Genomic DNA, 21,266 nt, shown 5'->3' on the forward strand with positions numbered 1-21,266 from the left:
CTGCAGAGCGTGTAGTAGGTTTAAACCTAAGACACTTAAGGACTGTTCGACAAAGCGTTGGGCCCACCACGCCAGGCAGGCGGCCATGGCAGCGGAGGGCGCCTTCAGCGACGCCGTACTTTCGGACGGCGAGGGCATTACGGCGTCGAAAGACAGCCGAGCGCAGGTCCCGACCTCGGAAGGTCGTCCGGCAGGGCGGCTATGGGGAAGACCCCCGGCGACACAAGCGCTTCACATACTACACACACTAAGTCCAACCGAGACTCAACGACGTCGAGTTCTCGGAAAGAGGCACAAACGGAACGGTCCGATTCGGTGTCCTCTGGGCGCTCTCGATCAAGATCGCCGCATGACTCCAGGCAATCATCCACTCTTGCCAAGAGTGCCTCGCTCCCTAAGCTAACAGAAGTTCAATCGTCGGGAGACGAAGACGACTTCCACCCCCAGGCCGCGCTCCAGGAGTCAGAGCCCGCAGTTAAAGCCAGCGAGGCCCCACGCTCGAAGGACAGGGACACCATCCTCGACGCCAGGCGTCGAAAAACTCCGGAGCCACTAAAGGACAGGGAAAACATTTTTCCACGCACGGGGAGGGGGGGGGGAAACAGCAGAAGAAACTACCTGTGCATTCTTCCACACCTGTGAAACACTCCACTCCCCCTAAACAGACAGACAAAACCAGTTCTGCTGATAGGTCTACAACCAGCAAAGCTACTCAAGATAAATCCCATAGACTTGCTGAGAGTCATTCCCAGTTCCAAGAAATGGTCCAGTGAAAACATAGATAGGGTCATGTCAAGAATGTCGTCTTTGGCTGATTTTTCTGATAAAAATCCAGAACATTTCCTCTCGTATGATCCACAAGGGGCCACACCCTCAGGCTCTACTGATCCTATCCCCCCCGAGTAAAAAGCCCCGGTTTGAAACTCCGATGAGGTCAGAACCCTTCGAGGTACAACCTTACACAAGACCATACTCACGGTATCGAGGAGAAGCTTCCTTTGGTGAGGACCAAGAATTTGGTATGATAGAAGAGCAAACCGGGACGGGCTACTATGGGGATGATGAGGACCAGGAAGAAGAAGAGGATCCGGAAACATACAGAGTAGATTCCCCGGTAGAGAACAAAGCCCCGGTTACCGACTCCCCGGTCGCTAACCAACCCCTCCTAAATGAGGTTCTCGCTCGCGCAGCAGAACATCTCCACATTGACACCCACGGTGTCCAGGAGGAAAGGGACTTCGCAGAAGAGTTAGTGGGAGAGCATAAAACTATACGGTTTTGGCAGGAAAGTAGCCTCAACGTCCGCCTATCAAGCAAGGATTGCTAACTCCACCACCCTGTTGGCCAGCTACAACTGCCATCAGTGGGAAGAAGTCGCGGCACTCATAGCCTCTGCTCCTGAACCTTTAAAGGGCCAGTTAGCTCGGATTTCCGCAGAGGGTATTGCCGTGTCTGGTTGCATTTTGAAAGCAACCTTCGACGCCGCGGTCAACGCAGTCGGATTGATAGCGGAGAGCACTGTTAGCAAAAGACATGCGTGGTTACGGCAGTCTGGTTTTAAGGCAGAACCCCAGGCATCATTGTTGGACAAACTGGTGGAAACCGATCTGTTTGGTAAGGCGGTCGAAGACGCACTGAAAAATGCCAAGGACGAATACGAAACACTCAAGTCCCTTGGCCAGTTAACCAATAAACCCCCTAACCAGAGAGGGAATAGTAATTTTCGTCGCCCACGCGGCCAAAATTCCCAGAGAGGATCTAACTATTCCCAGGGGCAGGGTACACAGTGGAACAACAACCAACAGCCTACCCAGGGTTACGGCAGAGGTAATAGGAGAGGTCGTGGTAAAGGCAGAGGCAGCCCCAGCAAGGGAGACGGCACGCCTCCACCAAAGCAGTGACGCTCAGTTCAGGGTCCCTTCTCACGCAACCCCAGTAGGGGGACGCATTGCCAACTTCACCCAGGCTTGGGAAGGGATCACATCAGACAGATGGGTGCTGTCAACAGTATCCACAGGATATTGTATAGAGCTACTGCAGCGTCCCCGGAACCATCCTCCTCGACAAAGAGTACACTCTTTAGAACATCAGAAGATTCTCCTCGAGGAGATCGCCATTCTGCTAGAAAAGGACACGATAGAACTCGTCCCGGGACACCAGGTAAACAAGGGTATTTATTCAACTTACTTCCTTGTGCCAAAGAAAGATTTGACAATGCGCCCAGTATTGGACTTACGGCCTGCCAACAAGTATGTCAAGCTCCAAAAATTTTGTATGACCACGCTACAAGAGGTAATCCCCCTCCTAAAAAAGGAGATTACATGGCAACCTTGGATATGAAAGATGCTTATTTTCATATTTCCATGTTCCCACCGCACAAAGTATTTGCGATTCAAGGTGGACAGTCGACACTACCAATTCAAGGTACTGCCCTTCGAGATAGCTTCAGCACCAGGGTACTGGCGGTGGCGGCTGCACACCTACGCAGGGAGGCAATCCCAGTGTACCCTTATCTGGACGACTGGCTCATAACGGGGAAAACCCCAGGAATTTGCAGGACAAACATTCAAAGGACTATCGACCTCCTCCACGAGTTAGGCTTCTCAATCAACGAGAAAAAGTCAAGCCTGGTGCCAACCACCTCAAAACAGTTCCTAGGAGCAATCCTAGATACCCAAGAGGGGTTGACCTTTCCTTCAGAAGAAAGAATTTGGAATATACTACTGCAAATTCCGCATCATCAGTCCGGTCAACAAATAACGGTACGCAAAGCAATGCGTTTACTGGGCATGATGGCGTCATGTATTTACCTGGTCCCCCACGCGCGCCTGCGCATGCGTCCCATGCAGGAATGGTTGGCGAAACAGTGGTCTCAGGCAAGTGGTCAGTGGGACGATCTAGTGGTCGTTTCGCCAACACTGGTACAAAGCCTTCACTGGTGGACAAGAGAGAATCTCGCACAAGGGAATGCCTTTTACGATCCCGAAGTACAGGCTTTAGTCACTACAGATGCATGTCTGACGGGCTGGGGAGCTCACCATCTCCACCACACAGCTCAGGGTCTCTGGTCTCACTCAGTGGCCAAGAACCACATCAACCTGCTAGAGCTTCTGGCAGTATTCAGAGCGCTTCAGGCGTTCAAGCCCCACCTACTAAACCTGTCAGTGCAAATCCAGACGGACAGCACAACAGCCATGTTCTACCTGAACAAGCAAGGAGGGACTCGCTCGCCAAATCTGTCCAAGCTTGCCCAGAAAATCTGGATATGGGCACTCAGACGGAACAGCTATCTGTCATCACAACATGTTCCAGGGGAGCTCAATTCCCTAGCGGATGCTCTGAGCAGAGACTCCCTCCTAGAGGAACACGAATGGGTTCTACACAGAGAGGTCGTAGAAGATATCTTCTCTCAGTGGGGTTTCCCCACTATAGACTTATTCGCCACAAGCGAAAACAGACAATGCCCAGGATTTGCATCCAGGTTCCCCCAACCAGACTCCCAGGGGAACGCCCTGTGGATGAACTGGTCAGGGATGTTTGCGTACGCTTTACCACCAACTCCTCTCATCAGGAAAGTGGTGAACAAGATGAACAGAGAGTCCATGACGCTCGTCCTAGTTGCTCCCATGTGGGCAAGACAACCGTGGTTCCCACACCTACGCAGGATGGCGGTGTGCGAACCCATCAAACTTCCAGCCTGGTACAACCTATTGTCCCAGCACCAATGTCAAACAGTGCACCAGCAACCCAACTCAATGAACCTGGCAGCATGGCTCCTGAAGTCATAGAGTTTGGACATCTCAATTTGCCACAGAGGTGTATGGACATCCTAAAGGAATCTAGGAAACCAAATACAAGGCACTGTTGAAGAGGTTCGTTATCTGGTGCCAGAGTAGTTCAATCAACCCCGTTGATTGCACTCCTTCCACTATTGTTACATGCATGCTCCACCTGCTGGATGCAGGATTGTTTTTTAACTCACTGAAAGTACACCTGGCAGCCCTGTCGGCTTACACCACTTCCCATAACAAGGTTTCGTGGTGGAAAGTACCAGTAGTTAAAGCCTTCATGGAAGGAGTAAAGAGACTTCACCCTCCTATTTCAAACCCACCACCAGGGTGGGACCTTAATGTGGTGCTAGCCAAGCTCATGGGCCCCCCTTTCGGACCCATGCATAAAAGCAGTCTCAAACACCTGACTTCTAAAACGGCCTTCTTAGTAGCTATTACTTCTATAAGAAGGGTCAGTGAAATTCAGGCTCTGTCAGTGCAGGATCCTGTCTTTATGTCCATAAAGACAAACTGGTTTTACGCACACACCCTAGGTTCTCACCTAAATTTATATCTAAATTCCATGTAAACCAGTCCATCGAGCTTCCGGCTTTCTTCCAGGACCCGCAAAGCTGGGCTGAGGTGAAACTACACACCCTAGATATGCGTAGGGCGGTCCTCTACTATGTAAATAAAACCAGACCGCTAAGAAAAACAGATCAACTGTTTGTCTCCGTAGCTACAGGCAGAGAGGGGGATCGCGTCTCTAAAGGTGCCATCTCGAAGTGGATTATTAACTGTATCCAGCTGTGTTACTCACTTTCTGAAAGAACTCTGCCTTTCACGCCAAGGGCCCCCTCTACTAGAGGCATTGGGGCCACTCTGGCTTTCATTGCAAATGTACCCCTTGACACCATTTGCAAAGCAGCTACTTGGAGCTCTATTCAACCTTTTACTCAGCATTACTGCATTGACACCCATTCCAAGGCAGATACACAAGTGGGACAAGCGGTTCTAAGACACTTATTTGCTCATGACCCTTCTCACATCCCACCTCCTTCTTCAGGTACTGCTCGCTAATCTATGCACAGCATGTGATCTAAGCAGATTCCACAAGCCTCAGAAGGGATACATTACTCACCATAATCGTATTTCTGATGCTTGTATCTGCTTAGATTCACATGCGACCCACCCTTCCTCCCCTCTGAGAGAAGGCGCATGATGGCTTGTAGTCTTACCTTTCTGTATATCTGCTTGGATTATCTGTACTCGCGCTACTCCTCATGCTACCTCATGTCAGAAAAAATACAATCTGAGGGTCCTAGAGGGGTGAGGGATCATGGGTACAGTGGACGTCACACTAGGGATAGTATTACTGGCACGCCCTGTGTCGACGCCCATTTTCGAGTTTCGAAAAACAAACTGTAATACTCCGCAGCTTCCACTAGATGTCGGCCTATGCACAGCATGTGAATCTAAGCAGATACAAGCATCAGAAATACGATTACGGTGAGTAATGTATCATATATATATATATATATATATATATATATATATATATATATCTATATATATTGGGGTGGCGAGAGCACATGTTAATGCCCTCCCTTCTGTCAGGAATGTGGAGTGGAATATGTCTGCCTAGCCCCTCCGCCTCCCAGTTCCTACGCCCATAGCTGGTGGGGTTACTATCATTTGAATGACAGTTGGCGATTTGAACTCGCACTGGATGCAACGACGTTGCATTTTGATGTTTGACGGTGTTTTGAATTCCCGGGTGATGTGCATGTTTGGCTTAAATTGATTCAGCATGTGCTGGACTTGTGCACGTGAGAGCTCATTGAAATTGTTTTCAGTAGTGTTGCGTGTATGTGGAAGCTGAAATGGTTGGTTTGGTTGTCGTGTCTGTACAAATGTTTTGGGGGGGGGGTTGTTGGGTTGGGTGATTGGGCACGTCGGGTGGCTAATCCTGTGCTCTTCGCCTTTCCTCTGCCCCCACTTTAACATAGCGGGGGAGATGTGGAAGGCTGTGTTACTCGAGTCTGTGTTGGGAATGTTTCTGTCGGGACATTCCTTTCCCCCTGTACTCTTAACCTTCTGCCTCTCCCATTCAAGCACACAGATATGCCAGAAGAGATGCGAGTGGAGACCATGGAGCTGTGCGTCACGGCTTGTGAGAAGTTTGCCACCAATAATGAGGTAGAGTCTTTTCTATGCCTCTGCAGATTTCCATGTATGCAGGGATTGATGGGATGTGTCAGATTGAGGTTTTTCTTCAGACCACTTAAGCTCGTTTCACTCTTGTCTTTGTCTTCCTGCAGATGCAGTTTTAGCTCCTTTTAGTCCTGTCCCCACTTTTATATAAGACATTTTAAATGCCCTCCTGCTTTAAGATCAAGGAACGTTTAGCCAGATGTGTTTGCGCTTCTCTCAGGCTGGAGTAGGCTGTGATATAAATGTGTAAGTCAGCATTTCCTCTGCCGTAATCGCCACTTTATATGTAGTTCCACCACAAAGTGTAGCAACTCGTTGAGGGAGGTGAATTACTCATCTGAAAGCATGGCATTGTACTATTACAAAAAAACACACCTAAGGGACTATCAAGGCTATCGGACTTGACAATACACCCCAATATTTTATCACACAAAAACGATCAGGTAAGCGATTCAGTTCCCTTTTCCTCTTTAGAGTTAACTTCTGTTTAACTTTAACTTTGACATTACTTGCCCTCCAGCCATGCTCTCTATTCCCTAGTGAGGTTGCTAGCCCTAGACAGCGCTGGTGAGCCGCTTTCTAGGGTTAGGGGATAGATCAGAGACTTGCCCTATAGCTATTGTATCACAATCGCTACTTTGATTATATAAAAGGCACAGCTTTATGTTTTTGAACCAAACTCGTGTGCTCAGCGCCTTGCAGGTGAAATGTAATTGCTTTATTCGTATTCCTTTGCTTGGCAATTTAAAAAGACAAATTCCACTCCTCTTAAACCTAAAGGGTGAAAATACAACAGTATGCCCACTCTGCCGTACCCCCACCAATTTCCCCCCCCCCTCATCCCCCCCCACCCCCACTTAACTAACTCCTCTTTTTTGTTTTTTGTGTTTAAACTTTGCTGGCCAGGTCCCATTGTTACATACACTTGACTGTGCATTGTATTTGTAAGAGGGGGCGGGGCGGGGGCTCTTGTACCATCCGAATCATCTGCAGGGTTTCTCTGGTTGTGTTCTAGAGACACGATCGTGCTACAGGACGTGCCACATTGGTGCTTCTGTTTTTTGCATTCGTCTTGGGGAATCTGCGTGAATGGAAACACTGTGCCTCTCTCACAAACAAACAACAATTTCTGTGCAATTGAGTTGGCTCAACGGTTCAATGTCCGTTCATCGATATTTTTCAATGGGTTTTTAAAGAATATTTTTTTGCAGAAACAACTCATCGGAAAATATAGGGAGGTCAGAAAGTGCATATAACAATGTGGGACTGGGGGGGAATCAATTGAGTTTTTTCAGTAAAAAATATTAATTAAAAAACCCATCGAAATAGGAACTGTTGATGAAATGACATAGAACCGGTTCAACTATCTTGTTGGGGATTGAATGTTGATTCCAAGGTTAGGAATTCTTCTTTTGCTTCATCCAGTCCTGTGTTAAAACCATTGTTCATCGCAGTCTTCTTGTCGTTAGGACTTTCTGGTCAAGGATTTATGGCAGGGTTTCTGGAAAGACTGTCGTAGCTCTGAAATTCCATTAGACTTGCTTCTTTCCCTGCCCAACCCGTTCATCCATTCATAGGGGAGGGCCTGAAAAAAAATAAAACGAAATAAAGATTTGAGCAAACCTTGATGGATGGAACCACATGCAACCGTCCCCTGGGTATTCATCACCCAGTAAGCAGGAAAGGCAAGTGGGCAACAATGAGCTAGTACATGGCATAGCACATATCTAACTTCCACGTAAAATACAAACTATACATTTTGGTACATTAAATGAAACCCATTCTTGTGTTCAGTTACGAATATGGAGAAAGAACATTTGGAAATTGACATCACTGCAGAGGAGGTAAACCGAGTAATAAAGAAACCTCCTCTGACTAAAGGACCGGATGGCTTCCCAACACTATTCTATATGACGTTTTGGAATGTGTTGGCTCCGAAGTTAACTACACTATACAACACCTGCAAGACGCTGAGCAGAGTTCCATTGTCTATGGCTCAAGCAAAGGTCGTATTGTTCCCTAAAGCAAATAAAAATCGGACCTTTATGACCCTATAGCATTGATAAATATTGATGTGAAAATCTATACAAAAATATTGGTGAATAGGTTAGAATCGGTTCTCCCAACCTTACCCGACTCCAATCAACCTGCTTTCATTAAGTATTTGACCATGCCAAAATGTTTCCCACCTAGTGGAGAAATATCTCAGGTAAAAACCCCTTCAATTATCCCTCGAAGGCGAGTGACAGAGTTGAATGGTCGTGCCTAATCCGTACACTAGAATAAATGGGCAGTACGTTTGGTTCAAGCTAATTATTGTACTCCCGATACACAGCTAGCTAGCTATAAATCAATGGCCAATTATCCCAGCAGATCGATTATCAAAAAAGGAACTAAACAGGATGTTGTTTGTCCCAATATTTGTTGCTCTTTATTTGGAACCCTTCCTTGCAAGGGGAATGGCACAGATCAAATGAGTTACTTTCGGAGGGGAGGAGCATAAAATTATGGCATTTGCAGATGGCATGCTACTCACTCTGACAGATCCAGTTCGCTCTCTAAAAGCTGTATTCACAAGAAGGAGGCATTTGGGGGAATGGCGGGGCAAACAAATTCTCAACCTTTCAATAGGAGACCTGTTGGAGAATGCGCATAGTTGCCCCCCATTGAGATGTGTCTGGGATTGTTAAACCCTTACCTCGGGGTGATGACAGACTCTAGATTCGATATATGAAGAAAACTATCAACTTTACTAAAAACAACTAATATTGACCCCTATAAGTGCTCTTCCCCCATCCCCCAACCCCTGACATTTCTTGGCTGGGTTGGATAGCCACCATAAAAATGGTATCCCTACCCAGGATCCTTTACCTTTTCGAGGGGCTTCCAAGAAGACCTTATTTACAGCATTGATTAAATCAGTAATAACTTTAATCTGGAAAAAGAAGAGATTGCGAGTTGCCTTACAAACATTTTGCTCCTAGGTGCAAGAGAGGAGGTGGAAGTGTTTAACGCTTCCGAATTTTGTAGTGCTTTGAAGCCTGGCAAATGAGGGTCATAAGGGAATGGTTCTCTGGGAATTTGGCGAAGTCTGGGCCAAAATGGATAGGGCTGCGGCTGTGGTGGCACCACTATCTGCGGTACTGTGGCTTTTCAAAGCCAATAGACCTAGAAGCTTGCACGCATGTCAGATCACTGTGCTGTTAAAGGAGTCTTGAGACAAATTGATGGACCAGGAAGGAATCTTTGCTTCCCGCTCCATTCATGCTACTCTTTGGGGATCCACGGTTTGGATCGGGAAAGAAGGGGAGGATTTCCAACAATGGAGAGGGGCGAAGTGTTTAAAGTTGAGAGACTTAATGCATGGAAAGGAAGTATAGTCCTTAGAATTTGGGGTGGAACAATATGAAAGGTTAAGATATTATCAGCAGAGACATTGTATAGCCAACCCACAGAATAGATCTGCGCCTTCCTGACCACTCGCCTCCTTCAAGAAATACATAAATTCCCCGTCTGGGGGCAAGAATCTCATCGCTGTATAAACTTTTCACGGACAATTCCCCGCAGATTCAGTGGTCATACATGGGGGAGGGATGGGAGGGAACAATAGGCTGTGAGATGCAACAGGATTGCTGGGATTTGCTCTGAGGAAACCTACAGAAACTAACCAGGGCCATACAGCTGCAGGAAATATGGTAATGGTACAATCAAATTCTTGCAGAAGATGTTCCCTAGCGTATCTTCTATTTGTTGGAGGGGCTGTATAGAGAGAGGGGGGATTGGGCCCATATTTCGTGGATTTGTCCAGTGATCAAACCATAGTGAGCATCGATAATCGCAAGTATATTAGAGATATTCAAGCTCGCTTAAGGAATCGAGGAATGTTTATTGGGGCTTTGGATTCCCGGGCAGGGGCCACAACTGAAGCCGCAGTACAAAGCTTATATGATTTATTACTGGTGGCTCTGGCAAAAAACTAGAAGCTTAAAGAGGCCCCGACGGAACAGACTTGGATTGCGAAAGTTTGGGACTTCGCAGCTTTTGAATGGTTGCTTATTCTCGAAGTTCACGCAAGACTGGGCACCAGTCCGGACATTCTTACGGAACGATTTCAGATGACCATTGTGCCCACAAAGGCCCATTTATTATGACATAATGTATGTAATTGTAATCTCTGTGGCTCGTTTATCGGAGTTCCTTAGATCAGCTTTCACGATTCCTGGAAGGAGAGGGGTTTTGAGGGAGGGAGTCTGTGGGGGGAATTTTGTGATGGTAAAAATTGAGAGAAATGCCAATAAACTTTTTAAAAATGAAATCCATTTTGCTATTAAATGTTTAATCGATGTGTCCTAATTCGCCTTAATACATTTCCCCAAACAAGCAGATTTAATGCTGCATAGGTATGTTTGCTTGGCGCCTGGGGAGTCAAATGTAGTCCCTGGTAGCGTTTGACATCAAGCCAACAAGGCTCTGCCAGGTTACAAGCTGGTGCTAAATAGCTCCCAGCAAATTCGATTCCCACACCTTATCGATTGGTTTGTAAGTACTTAAAACCATAAGCTGTGGGTGTGGTGAAATTTGGCAAATTCTAATCATTTTCTTTTGAGCTATTCAACATGACTGTTTACACCTTGAGGGTACAACCCTGTGTGCCAAACCACCCTCCCCCTGTAATAAGTCCTCCCTATAGGGTCAGGTTATATCAATGTATTTATTATTCAGACATGATATTGGTATGGTATTGTTTATTTATATAGTGCCTGCAGTGTAGTTTAAGGGAACCTTGTAACAATACAACTTTAACAACTACCCAACTCACCTGCCCAATAACAGTGTGGTATATGGTATTTGTCACATTCTCTGCGAACGAATGTAGACGTTTGTTCCGTGTTCTGTTTTAGCTTGACTTTTTGTGGAACTTTCTTCTGACTTGCATGTGGTCTCCACTGTGCCATCTAGTGTGTATTTCTCTTCCCCTGGATTCTGTAACCCAGTAACATGGCCATGCATGCTTGATATGTAGTTGGTATGAGCACCCTTTCACCCCACTGTTTCTTTTCTTCACCTTCAGAGTGCAGCCAAGATGATCAAGGAGACAATGGATAAGAAGTTTGGGTCCTCCTGGCACGTGGTGATCGGGGAGGGCTTCGGCTTTGAGATCACCCATGAGATGAAGAACCTCCTATACATGTTTTTCGGGGGAAGCTTGGCTGTCTGCGTCTGGAAATGTTCTTGAGTTTGGGCCTCCAGGATTTTCTTCCCAGTGGCACCACTGCAGCAGTAGAGTGACATTCCTCTTGTTGGATGTTCTTGACTCTTCTTTACTGGTGTTCTGTCCCCATTTTAAGGAGACATTTTAGATCTTTCTCCTTGTGTTGAACTGTCTTTCCTACTGGCCGTGGAGAAGAGGCAAGCTGAGTTGCTCTGGGACTCCCCGCAGGAGGAGATTGGGCTGGGGCTCTTTCTGCACGAGCTGGAAATGCCAAATTGGGGGTGGGGGAGGTCCTCCTAGTCCCTCTTCCCCGCTTTAGGTGTTCACCAAAGAACGCATTCCCCGCCCCATCTTTTACCGACCATAATATACCACGGAGACCAAACATGCCCCCCTGATGGATGCCCACTGTCCGTACATCCTTGTTGAAGACCTTATTGTACACCCAGGATAAAGCACCAGCTTAAATGGCACCGTAATACTCATTCAGAACTTGCCGCTAGCTAGAAGTGGGTGCCATGAATTCTTGCCACACAAGGTGAAAATTATGTTTATTTGGAAGTGGGGGAGGAAAAGGCACCAATACTGGGAAAGGACCATAACTTGAGAAGCAGATGGCATACCGCTTGGTCTCTGTTAGCACAGATACGTTCTCTACATATCTGGCTTTTATTTTTTTTTATTTTTTTTGTTTGTTTTTTTTTTTTTTGCACCTTCCCCGTGGAATTGAATGACTCACAGCTGCTTTCCTCATGTTCAATATATTCTGGGTTTCTCTCCCTGCCTGTTTCCAACTCTCCTCCCTCTGCATCCCACCTCTCTTTGGCATACTTTTTCATCCGTTACTTTTTTTCCTCTTCCCTCACTCCTTCATTTATCTGTATTTCTTATCTTTTCTCCCTTGCACAATTTCTCTGCATCTCTCCACTCACCCAACACTGTTTTCCTTGCTTCCATTTTCTCTCCTCGATTTGGTCGTTCAGTATTTTTTATTTTGCCTCCCCCCCCCTCCTTTTTTCTGACATCCGTCGCACTCTGATATTACTCACCCATCTTATCCCATCCATTTATTGACGCTCTTACACCGTTTTCCTACGATTCTAGACCAACTGTGTAGTCCCTTTCCTGTCCCTCATTCCTTTTCCACATACATTCCATCTCTCTTTGAGTCCTCTTGGGCCTCACTGCTCCCAAAATCCTTAACCATACGTGCATTACCTGATTTCCTTGTCCCCTTTCTTTTACTACCCATTCCTTCCGTACCATTGTTTTCAGCCCATCCTTTCCCTCTGCACATCATCACCCACATATGATCCATTGCCAGGACCTCCTCGATGTTTTGTCCACCTAGAGGCAAAACTCCTACAAAGAGCAAGAACCATTGCTTATTAAGGAAACCGACACAACGCTCTTCATTTTATTGTTGATCGAAAGTGCTTTTTCCACTGGAGGCTGTTGTTGTGTCTTTTTAAAATCCGTTGTCCTTTTTTGGTATTAAAATACACGAAAATGATGTGCTTTGCTTGCTCATTGGGGATCGGGAGCCAACATCGTAGGCCATGTGCAGTCGACACTGCTCTTCAGTCTTCTTGCACATAGAAACGGGTGGGTATTCTGGATCACGCTATGGCCATTCTGTAGAAGTACCACCGCTTCTGGCCTGCTCTACTCGGGGTTCAGACAGTTCTTGGCAAAACTGGTGTTGGCCGAAGGAGCATGGGAGACAATGGACTGGCCTGCCGTGGTCCTAGGAAAGGAAAACACTCTGGATGATGCTATTAGCACAAGCCACTCGCTACCAGAATGCCTGGGTGCTGTTGCCTTCAGAATTGTGCTTATGCCGCCTTTGACAGACACAATTACACAAAAACTGAGTTGTAGTTTGTCCAAATAGTCTGCAACCAGTAACAGCTGTTTTAAACGCATTGCCATGTTGCTGTAAGTATATTCTTTTTTTTTCACTCCAGGCAGCACACTAAAGTTTTCATGTAACTGTGTTCATAGCTGGTCCTCCCACTTCTAATCGCTAACCTGATAGCTGTTATTTGTACTCCTTGTAATCCATCTCATTTGGCACTACCGGGATTCCAACTTTCCAAGAGCTGGCTTTCCCAAGTCCACGGCAAGGAATGTATGCATGTGCTATCTTCTGTCCAGGCTAGAGCTGCTCCTGCTGGCCTCCGCTTACATCTCAGTACAACTAGGACTGCAGCATAAGATACATAGTGAGTGGATCAATGGACATGTGTGTAGCTCCAAGGATGCTCCCATCCACAACCTCCCCTTTTGCACTTGTTGCAGGTAAGTGGATTCTTATTGGCAGGGAAAAAGTTGCGTTTTCAAGGCCCGATGAGCCTGGGTCGGTTCTATGTGATTTGATCAAGAAGAATGAATCGAATTCTATTAGAACGGTTGTTTTGTGTGTGATCATTTTCATCGCAAATATATGCGGGTGCAGACCCCTGCAGTCCCCACCTTAATTATTACCCTCACACCCCCCCTTCACATATTTGTGGCGAAATTCGATTTTTAAAAAATGCGGTGAATTCGAAGAATTCTCCTGTGCAGTAAACTACCTGTCCCTCCTGTGCTTATTACGACTCTGATCGCTAACCTGTAACCCTAGGGAAAAACATGTTTAGGCCTCGGAGGGGGAGCTGGGCAAAGCAGCATAGCCCAGGTTGGCCTCAGCTGTGAGCTTGGCTTGAATATGCGTTGAAATCTTGTTTTTCGGCGGGAAGCGCTGCTTCCGATTTGTCACGAACATTTTGTGAGTTGGCTCAGATCCCAGAACGCAGATTGGAAACAACAGCATGTGCTTGAGAATAAACTGAAATAATGGGGCCTGTCAGCAACGGTGTGAGCTAGAGCTGCTGGCGGGTTCCATCGCAACAGGGCCTGAAAGCTAAACGTTGAAATGGCAGAGAAAGCGTCGTCACACAAACCGAACAAATGCGACAAGGGCAATTTCAAAGCAGCAAAAAACACAAGTGTACAAGCAGAGAAAGTTCTCCACACAAATGTCTATAAGGGGCGATCTTCAAAGCACACCTTTACAGAGGGCTTCTCGAACAGTGGGAAAGGTGAGCTCTAACATCCACGCACTCCACCACGTTCAGAACCGGTGCAGCAGCAAAGGAAGCTTCGTTCCTCTAGTGCGCCAGCAAGCAAACTACACGCACGCACACCCAGACTCCCTCTTTTTCTCTTTCTCTCACCCTCTCACTGAAGTTAACACGGCAGGTAACACATTAGGGCAAGTTTTGTCCTGCAGTAAGGAAACGGAGGGGCAAGCTTCATGCCACCCTCACCCAACACCGGGGCAGCATCGAATTAATTGCATATGAAACGTGTACGATAGTAGGGCATGAATTTTAAACCTTTCTGGAGTGGCATGGATGGATTCATGAGTATACAATTTGAGTAAAGGAAGCAGTTATTGCGACCTTGGATTTGGGAGTAGGCTGGTTGGGACAGCCTCTTTGAGGGAAATTAGAGGCAGGATGTCTGGCATGAGTACTGCAGCAACCCAGTCTCCATTATGTATATGTGCCTGAAGAGCAAGTAGAACGAAGCAAACGTTTTTGGGTGCTATTGTCTGTGTAGTACTACAAGGCAGATCCTAAAGGTAGGGCAGAAAGAGTAGTGTTCTGGCCATTTCTTTGGAGGCTATGGCATTTGATGGGGACCAGAGGCCTGCAATATTTGCTTTTGTAGAAGCAAGTTTGGCAGAACTGTATACTTTCTGCAGTGTATGCAGATATTACGCTGAGATGCTGGCAAAGAGCGGATTGGCGCAGTTCAGGTTAGTGTTCCATTGTCTTGTCACAAGGTGGTCTGGAGTGAGAGGAGATGCTGGCATGTGTATTTGGTAGATGTTCATTTGCACGTTTTCAGCCAGGTGACCATCCTGAGTTTTTGCGTAGGAACAGTAAGCGGATTAAGTATTGAAAATTCTGAGTATGAGGGGAAGTTGGGAGGGGTCGCGCCAGAGTCCAAGGAAGCATGGGCTCTTTAAATGGAAAGTAATGAAAAAGGCAGTTGTCCAGTATTGAACAATCTGGTCTTTTGTGCTCTAATCGGTGTGGATTCTGCACATGACATAGTACCACGACTGCTACTCTCCATTTGGTGGATAGTATCCGCATGACTGCTGATTGGAGGGGGGGGGGTGGCCTGTTTAGTCTCAATTCTGGGTCTCGGTGGCCTTCAATACAGTGGACCTTCTGACGCTCATTGCTATACTATCTATACAAATGCCCTTCTGTGTAGTGGTAGTAGTGTGGTTTACAGCTTACCTCTGTCAGAGTTTGATCTGTTTAGGTGGATTCCACTACAATCCCCATCCCTGTGCAATGTGGCAGAATCTACAGGTCGATATTGTTCACTGCCGTGGTGAGGTTGGGAGGTTAAGTGCAGCATGCCCATTTGACAGTATGCTGATGATACCCAGTTGCCCTTAACAACTGTCTCACTGAAATAAACCAATGGATGACCACCAACAGCCTTATATTCAATCCGGACAAAACAGAAATCCTGATCGTACCCAATGACCCACCACATTACATGGTGTACAGAACTGGGGAAGCCACCAGAACCATCCAAAGTACTAAAAAAACTCAGAATACTAATGTACAATGAGCTTACACTAGAACCACAAGTCAACACAGTAGTTAAGAAATGGTTCTTCCACTTAAACAAAATCAAGAGGATACCCCCGAACCTCCGTCTTCACCTTCCCACACAGAACAGTCGCTGTCCTCTCTCTAGTAATGTCAGAAATACACTATGCCAACAGCATCTATCTCGGAATGCCATAATACCCTTTGAGACAATGAATGCGGCTGCAAGACTATTCCTCACACTAAGAGAAGGCACATCACACCAGCTCTAAGAGCACAACATTGGCTACCAGTCAAAAAACGAATCTTCAAAAAACATCTACATAACACACAGAGCACCAAGGAGCGGAATTCATACAGGGAAACCTCCATCTACAAACCAACACAAACACTAAGGTCCAGCAAAGACATTAACCTTGAACTGAAAAAATAAGCAAAGCACAAATTCAGGTGATAAGCATTCCCCTACATAATGGTGAGACTTTGGAACTCTTCCCCCAAAGGCAATACAAATTACAGAAGATCACCTAAAATTCAGGAAACTGTTAAAAACATGGCTCTTTAACTCACCAAGCTTTCGAGGGAACACCAGCGAACGAAAACTGCTAACGCAACACAATTACAAACTCCAAAATGGTATCGCCCAGAGAAATAAAACACCCGACCACAAACACCATAGAATAATATTAACCTAATGGATAAACCCAACCCATAAGAAAAAAACTCGTATGACTGTCGACTAACCACAGTAAAAACTCTCTAACACTCTGCATACCCACCCTCCTAAACTGAAGAAACAAGACACAGACCTCTGCCACAAAACAAAAAAACTGAAATCTACAAGCACTCTACTGACTCTCCACAACAACCAAGATGAAAATAAACCACCCATATAAAACCACACACCAAAACCCACACGTCGATCAACTAAAAACAAACCAGCAAAGTGACAGTTTTTTCCCGAACGGAAGCTATCCACAGCACATCAAAACTCTCTTGTGCTTCCCCCGCCCCGCCCCCCCCCTCTCTCTCAATCCCACTAACTAACCCATCCCAAAACCCCTCCTTTCAGATCCGCCTGGGTGCCTGGCCACGGTACAAATCACAATAACATAACATAACATATCAGAGGGTGCAATCAGAGGATGTTTCCCTGCTGAGGAGGTAACGCTTGGTTATTTTGTCATGGATTGCAGGCTTCCAGTTTGAAATGTAACCTTCAGAGAAACTAGGGTTTGCTGCAGATGGTCAAGATTGCCTGGACGAAATTGGACTATTAGCCAAGGATTGCATGGCCCCTGCACTTGTGTTTATTGCCCCTTCTCTTGGTTTTCTGTTGGACAAATGAGCCTGCTTTCCTAGTCATTTGCCCCTTAAAAAGCCCAGTATGAAAGAACTGCCCTCAGGTAGTTGCCCCCCATTTTCATCAGCCCTTTTTCGTTCTGCCATACATGCACTGTCCCACATTGATGAGGGCACTGCCATCTTGATGGGCATTTTTAAATGCTGCTTTCCTTGCTGCAGGTAATGGGTGCAAGAAAACGAAAGCATATTTCACTGGTTCCCTCTACCCTGCACTAGTTCCCACTGGAAGCCAGAATTCAATTTAAAATGGGATGATTGGCCTTTAAGGCTTATGTTTGACACCAATCCTCCTGCTTCACATCTAAATGAAAGATTGTGGGTTATTCCAGACAAATATCTTCTGCTTTATTTTCATAGGCCAAGAAATGCCTGATCCCGGATCAGTGTTTCTGCAGGTTATTTTTAGATTTCTGCAGTACCCCCTGATTCGCCTGTGACATTTGCCTTCCCTTGTTAAATTTCGTAGGCGATTTGAAAGTCACTCCTCCCACCTCCCCCATCGTTGCTTTTGGTTGTGTTTTTGTAATGAGTTTAGAGGTGTTACCTATTTTATTTTTTATATATTCATGTTTTGTAATCCTCTAAATGCAGGAGTGGGCATAGCCTACAAAGATTCCTTATTGAAAATAAGGAGGAGCATACACGCCCTTACCACGTAAGCACATGATGCTCCATATTACTTTGGGGCAGGACAATGCCTTACTACATGCATGCAAGTAAATAAAATATGTTTTCTAAACCTTTAAAATAAGATTCCATTTAGCAGTGTTGGACCCCAAGCAAGATGCGCAACATATACTCATAAAGATGCTATTACCATGTTTGGTAACCTTCAAAAACAGGGCAATCGGCACTTCGCCCACTTCATAACTAAAAGGTACTAACCATCTGGCTTCTAATGCTTGTTCTTACATGCCTAACCACCAGACCATATCCTGGGAGTATGGGTAGATGACCCCAATCTTGGAAGCCAACTGGAACATATCGTGTAACCAGCTGACCAGTCTATGGATACAAATACAGAAAGTAGTCTAACAGCACCATAGAATGTTCAAACATTTCCCAAAAGCCTAACTGGATTTCATAAGACACGTCGACCTTAGTTCAGCATTGCTACCCATTGAACAGAGATCATTTGAGTTCCTGGATTACATTTAGCTGAATGACCACGAAAATGCAACAAAACCGTTTAGGCAGCATCCCCAAAGCCCTCCTATGCAGCCACATGCACATTTCTTTTAACACATTGGAAAAATGTGTAGTGTCCCGAGAAATCCCTTCCCTACCCCTACACCCAACAGATATTCACACAGGCTTCCCTAAACCATAACAGCAATTTAAACTTTCCACCCAGGTATGCCAGTGGTCCATTCCACCCTGCTGCACACATCACAGCCTTGTTGGGAGCAATATTTACAGGTGTGGCCACCTGGGGAATCTTGTGTTTCTTACAAAACTACCAGGCATATGACCCAACAGATGTCTGCACGTACAATCATTCATACACCATAGGGCTATCCAATGGCTATGCGCCAGGACTGGGCAAGAGGGGAGAGGGAGCAAGGCGTAAGTATGCCCTGATCCTAAGCCGATTATTGTACCTCCCTATCCCGCACATGATCACACCCTCATGAGACAACTGGTATCTGGACGTCCGATCTTGCAAACCAGTAGGTCTGGGGGCATCAAACAAACCAGTACAGTCCCGGGTCTGTATTATACATACTTTTCACATGTAATTTTGTTTGTCGTTCGCATTATGGCAAAAAACATGGTTTGAATGCATGTTTGTATCGGAACATGGTTCATATAGTTTCCTATTGGCACTAGATCACACACTTCAATCAAAAACAGCATACAGCGGCTCAGTTAAGGTTCCAAGTTTTGGAAGTACTGAGTAACCAACTACCAGGCATAGACCCACGAAAGAGACGCCAACAAAGAGAGGCGTACTGGATAGATCGGCTGGATAGCTTATCACCCAGGGGAATGAACGAAGAGTTCGATTTGAATTGCTTTATATGAACTGTTCCCTATGAGTTGATCAAAGTAACTAACGGTTCTCTATGTACTGTTTTTTTATGAGTTTACTGGTTCAATACACAATTTAAAAAAAAAGGGGTTTGTTTGACCTCACCAGCGCATGTTGCGCATTATGACTGTGTTGAAAGATATCCTACGGTTGTTATTCCAGTTTTTGATCACTATTACTATCTTTATTCTTATTCTAACAGTGCATTGCCTATGCAGGTTTTGCCACATTGCATAGCATTGCTCAAATGACCAAGTCAAAGTAGTGTATTATTATTTTTTTATTTGAGATTTATTGTTTACGATTGTTATGATTTTGCATTTAGTTATGTAATGCATTTTTTTATTGTCCTTGTTTTGACTGTCACGGTGAACCCTCTCTTTGTTTTCACTTGAAGTATATTTTTAGGGAAGACCGTTTCTAGAATCATACACTGTCAAATAAGTGAACGACTGAAGTATACACAATCATTCTGTACCAAGCACAGTCATACTACACATAGCTGCATTAGCTGGTGAACAAGTAACATCGATATCCATGCTTTCACTTTACATTCGCCCCAACCAAGATGGTGGAAAACACACGGACAGGCCACCATCTTGCATGAGGCATTACCGTGGTAACCGCAGCCTCACTTTGAGCATGACTGCACGTCTACTTAGCAAAGTTGTTTGACACAGAATTGTGACTCAGCGAGACACGTATCCTGTGCTAAAGCATTCCATACAAGGTAGGAGTCTCATGATAGATCATCACTCAGACGCTTTTCATAGATGTAATGATTACGGTGGCAAATGCAAGCGGGCTGACAACACGCTTTAATTAATGTCATTTTTCGCAACAGGTTAACTTGTGAATTCACGCTTAGCGGTTGAGCCGCTTGTGGAAAGGCAAACTCTTTAAGTTTGAATACGCCATTTATCTACTGGCTAAGGTCAGCCACTTTTCTGAATTTTAACACAATAGCATTTTAGTACTCACGGGTTTACCATGGAATTAAATACGGGGTTTTGAACCTGTTTTAAGTAATTTAAGTAAAAACCCACACGGCATCTGCCTAGCTGGAGCACTATTAATATCAGACACTACAGCAATGACTGGCTAACATCGCAGTTGACATTTAAGGTGCATTTATTATGGAAGAACACACAGGAAGTTGGGCAGTGCTCAGACATAGCCTAATAACAAGAAGCTTAATAATGTAATGCTTAATGGTAAATATCAGTGTGTTTTTTTTTTTCTCCCCCCTCTCCCCCCCCTTTTGTTCAGTTACTTTAAATAAATCACCAAGCTCAAATAACTATGTGAATCCACAAAACATCATACTTTCTTTGAAACCCAATTGGGACTTAAGGGTGTTCGGCCCACACCACAGGCAAGTTTGCCTAGGTCTTTCTTCTTTCACTAGATCACACATTATCATGAAGCAAAAATACAGTCAATGTTTTTTGAGCTTGGGCAGTTTTGTGCTGGTGCTAATATGGAACAAATGTTCTTTGCTGGTGCAACCATTCTGCAATAAGGACGCAGGGCGAAGAGAAAGAGAAATCGCGTGCAAACCAGAGGGTACCCATGCAGCCACTGTTCCTAACTTCACTGTCAACATCAAAGTACATGTACACTCCCCTAAATCAGAGCCTTAATTCGAATTCTTCACCCATAGCTACATGCTGGTCTAAGAAGGCTCCCACAACCAACCCGGTGTATAAATGCCAGAATCCCTGTTCTATATATGGGTTTACTGTGCTAGGGGAATGCCAAGTGTTGCCATGGGGATGATGAGCATTCTTTATGTGGAGTCATTGGGCTGTGCATGGTAGAGGTCACAATGCACTGCTATGGAACTTAGGATTTGTTATGTATTGTATTTCGGCAGTTGAAGATCTGATGCTGTCCTGGTTGGGGGTCTCAACTATATGTCTGATACGTGTCCCAATAAATCTGCTTTTATCCTCACCTGGTGTGTCTTGCCTCACTACATTAGCGACGAAGGTGGGATGCTGAAGAAGTCAGAGAACAACCCAGGCAAGCCTTGATGGTGAAGGAGTTTA

At 45.5% G+C, this 21,266-nt stretch overlaps 1 protein-coding gene across 1 annotated transcript in view; it reads left to right on the forward strand.

The window, feature by feature from the left end:
- Positions 1–12,709, forward strand: part of DNAL4 (dynein axonemal light chain 4) — an 89,919-nt gene extending 77,210 nt beyond the window's left edge. Inside the window, exons 3-4 of the mRNA XM_069652958.1 lie at positions 5,886–5,969; positions 11,056–12,709. Coding sequence (XP_069509059.1) covers positions 5,886–5,969; positions 11,056–11,220 — 249 coding nt within the window. The 3' untranslated portion in view covers positions 11,221–12,709. The remainder of the gene's footprint in view (positions 1–5,885; positions 5,970–11,055) is intronic.
- The last annotated feature ends 8,557 nt before the right edge of the window (positions 12,710–21,266 follow it).

This window comes from Ambystoma mexicanum, chromosome 3q (genome assembly GCF_040938575.1).
Source record: "Ambystoma mexicanum isolate Mex_15411 chromosome 3q, UKY_AmexF1_1, whole genome shotgun sequence".
NCBI classification, from domain to species: domain Eukaryota; kingdom Metazoa; phylum Chordata; class Amphibia; order Caudata; family Ambystomatidae; genus Ambystoma; species Ambystoma mexicanum.